This window comes from Perognathus longimembris, chromosome 19, assembly GCF_023159225.1.
Source record: "Perognathus longimembris pacificus isolate PPM17 chromosome 19, ASM2315922v1, whole genome shotgun sequence".
NCBI classification, from domain to species: Eukaryota; Metazoa; Chordata; class Mammalia; order Rodentia; family Heteromyidae; genus Perognathus; species Perognathus longimembris.
In genome coordinates, this window is record NC_063179.1 from 35,234,010 (window position 1) to 35,246,117 (window position 12,108).

The 12,108-nt window shown below is 36.4% G+C and overlaps 1 protein-coding gene across 2 annotated transcripts in view; it reads left to right on the top strand.

The window, feature by feature from the left end:
* The window catches only part of Rab3c (RAB3C, member RAS oncogene family), a 195,998-nt gene that overhangs the window by 96,060 nt on the left and 87,830 nt on the right, over window positions 1-12,108 (top strand). For both annotated transcript variants that reach the window (XM_048368174.1, XM_048368173.1), the window contains exon 3: window positions 3,128-3,246. In XM_048368174.1, the coding sequence (XP_048224131.1) occupies window positions 3,128-3,246 (119 nt within the window). The remainder of the gene's footprint in view (window positions 1-3,127; window positions 3,247-12,108) is intronic.

Consider the following 12,108-nt stretch of genomic DNA (forward strand, 5'->3'; position numbering starts at 1 on the left):
ATTCAATTAGATTGTGTTTCTGGGTCCAAAACAGAATGATGTTGGAAAGGCAGCATTTTAATGTGACTTAAGTACTGTTTGGAAATGTTCATCTTTTCCCTCCCTTTCTCCCTCCCTTTCCTTCTCTTTCTCTCTCAAGAAATTTTGGTATATATTGGTTATCCAACCTTGTAGTTTCTAGCAGCTTCCTGTGACATTTCAATCACAATTTAATGGAGCCTTAGTTTCTGTTAAAAGATTAAATACAGCCACAATGTGAAATTGAAGCATTTTATAACAGGAGAACTAGTTCCTTTACTGTCACAATAAAATTAACATATTTTGAAAAGGGGACAGCATCACCAGAAAAGGTCAAGAAGAAAAAGATAAAGCCATGGCTTCCAACACAACATTATTCAGTGTCTTTGTTGAAAATACACTTGACAGGAAAGGTCCAGGTCACTTTTTAGCAGTGTTTGAAGTATGCAGACCGTTTCCTTCTGTTGAGAAATGAGGGAGAAGCGATGTGTTGTACAAAGCTGACATAAGGCACAGGGCCTCTGGCTTGCACAGAGGCTGCTTGGTCAATGGTAGGAAGTTACTCTACCAAGGGAAAAAAGAGAGCCATTTTAAAGGTGCTTCATAGAGGAGATGGGCAAGTTACATTTTGGATAAGTGTTCTAGAAAAAAAATGAACTTGAGCCGTAGGTGTGGACATTTTTGAATAGACTAGCTTTCTGCTCTTCAGAGAGCTAAAATATATATTATAAAATATCTCATTCTACCTTGGTATTTTAAACAGTGCTTGGGAATTTAATTCTGGCATTTTGTCCATATTTACTTCTTCATTTCACTGTTAGGTATACTGTTAACTGAATTGAATACACTATCTATCTAAGGCTATCTAAGAAGCTCAACAATGGATTCTTTCTGCCTAATGAATTTGTCTATTTGTCTCACTGATATGCAACTTGTAAAATTCCTGGCATCTACATATTCATGATATTTATAAGACATTAGGAAAATTACAATACATTGTTAAAAATCATTGCCAGGTAAAATCTGTTATATAGAAAGGTAACATCCAGGTGTCAGTGGTTCAAGCCTATAATCAAAGAGACTCAGGCGGTAGAGATCTGAGGATCATGGTTTAAAGCCAACCAGAGCAGAAAAGTCCCCATGAGACTCTTACGTTTAATAAACTACTCAAAAACCTGGAAGTGGCACTGTGGCCCACGTGGTAGAGCATTAGCCTTGAGCACAAAGAGGCCAAGGGACAGACCTGAAGCCCCTGGATTGGCCAAAAAAAAAAAAAAAAAAAGCACTGTAATTAGGAAGCCTTTTATTTCTATTATTATGACTGAGATTTGATTTTTACAATCATTTAAGACTATTAATGAATTTTATAACTACAAGTTTAACATTTTTAATGGTTTCTGCCACCACTCTACCCACTGAAGATATTAACCTCTGTTCTCTCTGGTATGGTGTAGTTATTTCTCAGATTGTCACCTGATTTTCTATCATCTCAAATTTATTTATAATATCTTTTCTATGTTTAAAGAATTTTCCTTTTTTTTTTCATATGCTGGAGTCAGCATTTTCTTTTCACTTTGACTCCTGACCCTGGAAGTATATTCTGAAGGACCTTCCATTTTGCTTTGTTTCTCCTAGTCCTAGTCCTGAAACCTTGTTTTCCATAATCATATGTAAGAAGCGTCTTCTAATCATTCAATGATTACCTCTGATCCAACAGTAGGATGCATCATTGTTGGCTTCATGAAAAGTCATACTCTTAGATAATTTTCAGTTACATTTTGTGGCCCGGATGGTCTCAGAGTCATTCATTGATTCCCAACCTCTTGTATCATCTTTCTCTGAACTTATAAGAACCAAATAGTATGTGTCACACAAATTAGGATGGTATTGTAAACAATCTTGAGTTTCTTACTGTTTGCCGCTTGGCGCATTCAGGAAAATGCTTTGGAGTTAGGAACTACATACCTGGCTTGGTCTATGATAACTGACTCCGTGATATTTTGTTTTCATCGTAAAAGGAGCTCTTCTTGTGTCATCCAACACATTAGACCTTTAAATCTTGGGAGTGGGGGGGGGGGGTGGAGCTGAGATGCGCTCTGCAGACAAAGGAGGCATCTCAGGGGTAAATAGAGGAAGAGGATACCGATTTAGGTAGAAAGATGATCACCTTTTGTCCAAAGTGCTGAGCACCTAAAGTATGGTAGGAAAGAGAAGCTAAACACCAGTCTCCAAGGATAATGGTAAAGGGAAAACTGAAGAACATTTGGATTATAAATGATACCTCAGATCCTCAGAGGAGAAAGGGATACATATTGCTTGAAATAAAGAACAATTTCTTCAGCATGGCTATCCATGGTGTATAATAGGCAGAGCCATTTCCATGGTATGTCTGTCTCTGATTCCCAGTTTTAAGTCTTTTTTGGGGAATCCTGTGTTTGTAGGCTGTTATCTCCCATGTAGAGTTATCCTACCTCGTCACATTTCAGCTAGCACTTGCCATTTATTGACCATTATTTATGTGCTGCTACATAAGTTATTTCATGTAACCCTCAAGCACATATTAAACTTCAGTCTAGTTTACAGAGACTTAGGAATTTTTATATGTTTCCCGGGCTACCTGACAGGAGAACAGGAGCTAAACTCAGGTCTGTCTTACTCAAACAACCCCACAAAGCTAGTATTGTTAGTCTCACTTTATGCTTGTATAAACTGAAATTGAACCATAAGCTCCTTAAAAGGAGATTTTTTTTTCCAGAAAGCTTCTCCTTTCCTCCACACTGACTTGTATTTGTGGACAGACAATAAGTATATAGTGATAGAGATAATATATTCCTCTGGTTTTAAACAACAAGCCATGGATTTTTAGATAAGTATCAACTTTATTTTTATTTTCCATAGTTAGATGCTCTTTCATGGGGTTTCCATCATTACTAAAAGTTTTTTTAGATTTTTCAGAGATGCCATATAAAATCATAAGGCAAATAGGGTTACATGATAAATAGCTGTGCATTCCATTTATGTTTTACCATTGAAAAAACTTTTGGAATTATTAATCACATCCGAAAATGTCTTGCCTTATTTCTAAGAGATCATCATTTTTATTTTTTAGGATACAGCAGGCCAGGAAAGATACAGAACGATCACCACAGCCTATTATCGTGGGGCCATGGGCTTCATTTTAATGTATGACATTACCAATGAAGAGTCCTTCAACGCAGTACAAGATTGGTAAGTTAGAGCACATCCAGCTGTTGCTAATGATGGAAGCTTTCTGTCCCACACTTTCTTCGTTTACAGCAGTGACCATACTGCATTTTCATTTTTGTGTTTATCATATACAGCAATACTGTGTGTGCTTCACAAGCCTAAAAAACTGGTGGTTATGCTCGGGATTACTGTGAAGGGGTCAATAGGAAGTTATTGTGATGATATTTCTACATTTAAAAAAATATTCATGCTTCATATTCTATTATCCAAACTGCTATAGAATGCCTTGCTTCTATTTTTTTCTTTTCTTTTTGTTGATCCTGGGGCTTGAACTTCTGGCCTGGGCTCTGTCCCTGGGCTTCTTTTTGCTCAAAGTGAAGGCTCTACCACTTGAGTCACAGCACTAGTTCTGGCCTTTTTGAGAAGTTTATGGGTGATTATGAGTCTCATGGACTTTCCTGCCCCGGCTGGCTTCAAACCCCAATCCTCAGATCTCAGCCTCCTGAGTAGCTGTGAGCCACTGGTGCTCAGTGAAACCTTCCTTCCTTCCTTCCTTCCTTCCTTCCTTCCTTCCGTCCTTCCTTCCTTCCTTCCGTCCTTCCTTCCTTCCTCCTCCTTCTTTCCTTCCTTCCTTCCTTCCTTCCTAGCTCCCTTCCTTCCATCCTTCCTTGTCGGTCATATGGCTTGAACTCAGGATCTGGACACTGAACCTGAGCTCTTTTGCTCAGGGCTAGTGCTGTACCACTTTGAGCCACAGAGCCACTTCCTTATTTTTTAATTCAATGAAGATTTTCAAGTTTTTAGGGTATTTAGAAACTGAAGCCCTTAAGCTAAGTCTAGCCAGCTACTTTGTTTATAAATAAAGTTTTATTGGAACACAGCCAGACTCATTTGTTTGTTGACTGTGGTGCTTTCACACCATAACAGCAAAGTTAAGTAGCCACAACAGAAACCATATGGCCTGAGAAGACTGAAATATTTCCTATCTGGCTACTTGGAGGAAAAGTTTACTGACTCCTTATCTAGATTTGTTACATAGATTATTCAAACTGAAAAGTTCCAAAGGACTAAGAGGGATAACTAAAGGCTAAACCCTTTGGACTCATAACTATGTCACACCATATGCAGCTACCCCATCTCTAATGACAGTGGTTCCCCTCTCTCTCCCATCAGCACCACATTGGAAGGATTCAGAATAGCTGTGGAGAAAGTTCATTAGGTCCTCCTGTAATGGGACCAAAAAGGGCAGTTTTTCTTGCAGAGTCAGAATCCAGCTCAAACTCTGTGTGCTATTAAAAGAGAAATGGCACTCTCACTGACTGAGAGAACTCATACCACATTTTCACTCTAAGTAAGTCACAGCTTATCTAATATGAATAGGGTCATAGTAAAAATATGCAAGCAAAACAAATAGTATTCATTCCTGTTCTGTTTTAATGTAACATTATCCACAGTGTAGTTTTTTAGTACATATCATTAGCTCAAAGAAGGTCAAATGTTATTAAATATCTGGATTTGCTTTAGATTGTTTCTTTTAAATGCTAATTGTTCACCTGGAAGATATCTACATCATTCTTCATCATATGTACACATATACTCAGATACATATACATACTTATACACTTACAGTGTATGAAATAATAACATTGACAGTAGTAACTCCAAAGAGAAATATAGTTACAAATGGAAAAATGGTAAGGAAATGCAGTTGTTCTGTTCTGAAGGACATAGAAGAATACAAAGTGATCTCTGTTAGTAGACTGAATGTTGTAAAGTTTCTGGTTCATCTAAAATTATTGTACACATTAAAGACAATGCCAGAAACCAGTAGGTTTATTGCAAAATGAAGTGAAACAGAAAGTCCAGAGGTAGACACTAATCTATATAAGGATTTGATTTATGATAAAAGTAGCAGGCAAATTAGTACCACAAATTATTGATCAGTTAATAGTGTTATGATATCTATTTAATTGACCGACATCACTAAGGCAAAAATGTTAATTTTAACATTGGCTAGTCTTTTCCTGACGACATGGAGACCAGCCTTCTAACCAGGGCTTGTTCATGGATAAGATTTCGGGCTTGGTGTTCCAAATGCTGTTTGCACCCATACTTTGTTTTGCCCTGTAGTTTCAAAAAGAGGACTACTTGACGACTGAAAATAGCTCAAAGGATACAGTAAGCTCATTCAACCCAACTGACAGTAAAACGAGTAGCCACACCACTAAAGCCCTGTCTATAGCATCAAGAAATAATAAGGAAATGTCTAGCTTCTTCCTCCCTTCTCCCCTGTTCCCTCTTAAGCCCATCAATCTCATACCAACCCACTGATGCTTGTATTCCCAGAGTTTCTCCACTTCAAATTCAGCTCTACATACTCCCTTCTCGTTGGAAGCTCTATTTTCTCTCTAAAGGCACATTTTCTTGCTTATTCTTCCTTCTTTTTTACTTCTCTCAAACCTCACCCTCCCCTCCTTTCAGCTGAGGGTGAATAAGCTCTGGTGATTTTTTATTTCACTGTTCTCTGTGTCCTTGGCCATCTTTGTCACTTCCACAAATTCATTTATGATTGACATCAGATACCTTGCAAATTTTAATTTCTAGCTTAGTCTGATAATAAACTGCTACTCTTTATTTCCACATCCCCCAAATATTTCTCTATTTGGACCCCCTTCTAATGCATCAAAATCAAATCTCTTTGCCGAAAACTTCTCACCTTTTTAACATTGTTATTTCTGTTCATTGTAATAACATTCTTTATTCCTCAGGGATCAGTTTTGTCATTCATTGTCATTGAATCCAGTTTTGTCATTCAGCCATTCCAATGGGGGCTAGCCACACATATTGTCTCAAAACATCCTTTAAAGCTGTTGCTACCCTTCCATTTCTTCTGGCCATCCTTGTGAAATATATTGCTATCTGTTGCTTCTACCCTCATTGGACCTATCAAACTGATATTTCAGAATTCAGAGTTTTATCTGTCCTAATCCGTCCCTTCTCTAGCTACTCCAAGATTTTTCCATAACAGCAGGATCTTGAATTTTATGAAGACCTCTGCCTAACTCTCATGAGCCACGATTGCCTTCTGAAATTAATATGAAAACTTTCAATCTGACTTCCAGATACACTATATCGCAAAGCCTGCATTTCCACACAGCTTCAGCGCTCACTGTCCTAGAGTCATATGGAACCATTCTTTGCTCCTGAATATCAGCCCCAAAGTTTCAGATTTTGTTTGTTTTTTCTTGAATACTGCCCTCCAGTTTGTATATATTTTCTACAACATTCTAATGAACCCAAAGATTTTTCTAAAATCCAAGAAGTACATCATATAAATCATTACTGAGTCAATCAGTTTTCTACAGAGCTATATAGACATTTTTAGGTTTTATTAAGTATCATTCAGCAAACATTTATTGAACATCTAGTCTTTGACAGCCAATTTCGTATACATTGTACTTGTTCCCTGGGCCAGCATTTTCTGTCTCAGTACTTAGTAGATCTGCCATCACCCATTTGTCTGATTTAGACTCCTTCACTCATCACACTTCATAAACTACTAAGTTCAATCATTTTCACTTTCTGAATGCCTCTCAGACATATGCTCCTGCCACAGTCTAAATCATAGTTATTTAGGAAATTTCTATCTTGTCTTCTTTCTTTTTGTTTCAACAATATAGCTATTTTTACTCATCTTCTAAACTCAGCTCAAATGTCAACTCTCTCATGAACCATTAAAATACATCTATAGCCCTTTTCCTCCTTGAGCCTGTTCACAGTGCTCAATACTACTCCCACCTCATCTCCCCACTCATGCCACTCTAGCAGTTTCTACAGACCTCACAGAAAATCTTCACAATGTTGCAATTTGATCACACCTTGTTGTGTTTATTGGATTGTTAATCAGCCTTTTTTTTCCTAGTACCAAATATAGAACAACCAAATATCTGCTTCCTATTCTATTTAAAAGTTTTTTTGAATTCCAAGATTTTACTTCTTTTTAATATCATATATTAATTTCACAAATGGACAAATTTCATTGTGGCTTTTCCATATATGGGTATTATATACTTCGATCAAATTTACCCTGTTACTATTTCTTATCACCCTTTCCTATCCTGCTGACTTATGTGTGAAATAGTCACCTTCCATGTCCATGTCCCTTTTTATTTTTCCTTTCCTTTCTTCCTTCTTTCTTTCCTTCCCCTTTCCCTTCCTTCTTCCTCTCATCTCCTTCGCTCCATCTTTCCCTCTTTCCCTTCCTCCTGCCTTCCCTCTCTTTCTTTCATCCCCCTTCTTTCCTTCTTCCCTTCCTTCCTTTACCTTCCCGGTTGGAACATGGCCTCAAATATACAGAATTTAGACAAGTTGTCTAGGTTCTTTATGAAAGTCTAGTGCTGTGACTCAGAATCTCTATAAAATCATATCACAGTGAATTTTAATTTTATTTAAAATCCACTCCATCTGTGACTTTAATACTTTTCTATTTAAAGTGTGACACTGCCAAGCACTGTTGAATTTCCTGTTGGAGAGGATCATTGTCTTATATCCTCCTCCATCTCATTTGTTTATTCTTTTTATAACACAATGAAGAACTAAAAATATAATGTTTGTTTAAAAGCTGGAAATCTGGTGAGCAGCTTAATGAAAAAAAATCTCTACCCACCTAAGGATAAAAGTCTAAGACCAAATTCCTATCGGTTTTAAATAATCACTTCTGTCATTTTCAGAGTATCGTTTCAATGGTGCCAGAATGAGAACAAGGCTTTACCTTCCAATAGTCTCTTCTATGCCATTTTGTTTTTTCCCCACCAAATACTCATAATGTTAGTGTGATTATAACAAATAAGATTTGTTTTTCAAACTTTTATTATCAAACTGATGTACAGAGAGGTTACAGTTTCATACATTAGGCATTGGATACATTTCTTGTACTGTTTGTTACCTCGTCCCTCATACCCCTTTCCCTCCTCCCCCTTTCCCTTTCCTCCCATGAGGTGTTCAGTTCACTTACACCAAACAGTTTTGCAAGTATTGCTTTTGTTGTTGTTTGTCTTTTTTTACCCTGTGTCTCTCAATTTTGGTATCCCTTTCAATTTCCTAGTTCTAATACCAGTATACACAGTTTCCAATATACTCAGATAAGATTACAGAGATAGTGTAGGTACAACCACAGGAAGGTGATACAAGAACATCATCAATAATAGAAGCTACAGATACACATGGGATGTTGAAAGTAGTTACAACTGTGATATAACAATTGTTTCCTTAACATGGAGTTCATTTCACTTAGCATCCTCTATGTGTTCATAAGGGTATAGCTATTGGGCTCTTGTGATCCTCTGCTGTGATTTGCCTAAACCTGTACTAATTATACTAAGATTTGACGAGCAGTTACTAAGCGTTTGTTCAGAGCTTTCTAATCCCCTTTTTAAAATCAGTTCCATTACAGGTCAGAAGGGTAGTGGTAGGATTAGAGCAAAATCTCTGACCAGACACTTTCACCACTACCCCAACTTAGGCTCCAGGAGCCTCTTCTCTCTCTTTAGATGCTAATGACCACATTTTCTATTGTTGATCTGAGGCAGTTATGAAACCATTTTTCTTGTATAGAAAATACAAGTTAAACTGAAGATATTTGGAAGAGAAATGGTCCCTACAGGGTTACTCCTTCCAAAAATAAAACCAAAACACCTATCTTCCTCAATTATCTATTACATCTTAGTAAAGTACACAAAAGCTGTAATTTTGTAACTCCAGCTCCAAAAATTACTGTTACATTTTATACCTAATTTCAGAATATAGTCCATTCTTTGTCATCACAAAAGTGATGCTGAGGTTCTTGTAAGATTCTAGTAATAACATTTTTCTAACAGATTGATATATTTCCATGGTTTATATGTACTTTTACTAAAAGACATTATATTTATGTCTGTATGTATGTGCATGTATGTGTATGCCTGTACAGATACACATACACATCCATATATTTGATCCATTAATGCATCTTATGACAAACAATATCATAACTTTTACCTGAAAGAATCTTTTCCAACACATGAATTTTATCCGTGAAATGCATCACAATGTTCTGTTGGTCAAAAACTCCAGGAAACACTTGAAACACGTACTTGCCAGCCATTTTGATCAGAAAAAAAGCATATACATGCACATATACAAAAAAGCAAGATAACATATACAAAAAAGCAAAATAAATAAACAAAACTGAGAGAAGTGAAAAGTCTAACACCAAATAGATTGTGAAGATCATGCTACTTGATATTATGAGATCTAAGACAAGAAGGAAAAGCACTGGCATTGCTTTACCCCATCTGAGACAGTTGATTTAGATATTTACTACTCTGTCCAGTCAGCCAACTTTCTGCCTTTGGATTCTACTTTGTTTTTGTTTACTCACACTATTTGATACACTTGCTTCTCATTTCCCCCAACAAATTTCTCAGGCTAGATAGTGACATTGAAATTCACTTCACGGATAATGAAATATTTTTTAAAACTATACACAATATAAATAATTTAACCAATACCTGCATAGGACCAAGAAGCAAACCTGGATTTATATTCTGATTACAGGGAATTGTGAGTGAGTGTGTGTGTGCGTGCGTGCGTGTGTGTGTGTGTGTGTTTGATCCAGTACATACGAAGTGGTTTGAAACTTGAAGCACAAAGTAGTAGTTAGTATGGTGATTGTGTATACAGAAGATGCTAAGGAGAAAATGGAGGGTACCTGTGTGATTATGTGTTCTAATGCCTAACATGAATTGTACTTTGGAAACAGTAATCCTTAAATGTTGACAATAATATGAAGACAAGAACCTAAATTCTAATAGATTCAGCCTCACTCCAGCCAAGGTATATGAGGAACTTAAAGATTAAACATAAAACTTGCACTCTTGAATAAAGTTGTTATGTAAATAAAATTTCTATTTGTTCTGCTTCACTTGCACTTTAAAAATACACTTCCTGCCAGTTCCTAATGTGCAGTTTTGTGTCACAATATTTATAGCAAATATCAGTATTTTCTAGCAGAATTCCCTAAGTCTCTGTCTATTATAATATATGTTCATTTCTCTAAAATTAGTTGTCTGCCGTTGAGGGTAAATTTGTATTGAGAAACAATAATTAAACTTGTCATGTAATTCCTAAGGGAAGTCCATTTTTTGGCTCTAGATCTCATAGCTTGGTTTCTAGATGGAAGTTTTAATGATTTATATTTTAAAGCAAAGCTATAAGATTGTTGGTGATTCTGTTTAGAAAACCACTTTAGGCTTTAAAAGTGAAAGCACACTTGTGACCACTTCTGTGAAGTCAGATCCATCAGCAGTGATTTTTCTTCTAGGCTGCTTGCTAACCTGAGTGAACATGTTTAATATATCCTGCTAAATATCATTGGCATGTAGTTACTCTTTGCCAAGTTACCAAGTATACATGCCTTCACTCACTATGAAATGAGTATAAAGACACAATTTTTTTTCTCCAGTCCTGGGGCTTGGATTCAGGGCCTGAGCACTGTCTCTGGCTTCTTTTTGCTCAAGGTTAACACCACTTGGTGCTGAGCAATCAAACCCAGGGTTTCATGCATGCTAGGCAAGCACTCTACCACTAAGCCACATTCCCAGTCCTAAAGACACAATCTTCTAAAGCTAAGTGGACACAACAAGTCCCATCGCTCCCTAATTCTAAATGTGTTTCACTGTATGTTCAATGTAAATCTCTTTACTGTAGGTGGAGAATTATACAGCCCTACTTGTTTCTTTACTATTGATCATCAAGTTTGATGACTGATTTTGGTAATACTAAAGTTTGAATTCAGGACCTTGGCCTGACTAGGCTGTCATTTGCTACTGGAACCACACGCCAGATATTTTTTTTAGTTTAATTACATTTTATTCAGGGGACCCACATTTTTCCCCAGGATCAGTCACAAACGATACTCCCAACCATGATACCTATGTTATAGATATGCCCAAGCTGACCTCAAACTTGGATGGTCCTGATCTCTGCCTTCTAAATAGCAGGACTATAGGTTGCCCCACAATGAGATCTGGTTATTTATTTTTGCAGTTAGATTATTAAATATAATTATCCCAATTATAAGTTGTAAATCAACCAACTCCTTATAAACCTACTCCTTGGAAACAACAACTAAAAACTAAAGAAAAATATTCAGAAGAAAAAAGAGAATAGCACATAAGTTATGGGAACACTATTTCTTTACCACTATAGGTGTTCAATATTTATAGGTGATAATATATGCAGTCCATTATCTGTATGACTACATGTATGATATATTTGATTTCTCTTTATATATATGTATATCAATTATCTATTGAATCTTATGGTAAATATTTTTATATGCCTATCGCTTTCTGAGTCATCAATTTTCAAAACAACAAGAGCCATAGTATAAGTAAAGGAAGTTATAAGAAGCCCAAATTTTATGCCACAGTCTCTGTGACTCCATCTTATGATCTCTACTGACAGAGTAACATAGAACATCCCTTATCTACACTTTTGTTGTATCTTATAACCTAATTTTCACATGTAAACATCATACCAACTTTGAAAATAAGTTCCTTCTCATTGGATAGTGAAATCTAGGTAAGAGATGTCACAAGAACTGAATGAAATCTAGTTCTTGAATAGAATTTATTCTAATCACTCCTGAATAGAATGAACTTTTTCAAAAGAATTCCTAATAAATGCCTACTTAGTTATTTGAACAAAAGATTGGCGGTCCAGTTTTCTACAAAGTTGTCCTTACTTCAGATACACAAGTTTGTGATCTCAAGTCTGCTCTAACTTCAAAACAGATGGATACAATTTTGAGGGTCCAAAGATTCCATTCAGGTTCAGTAATCC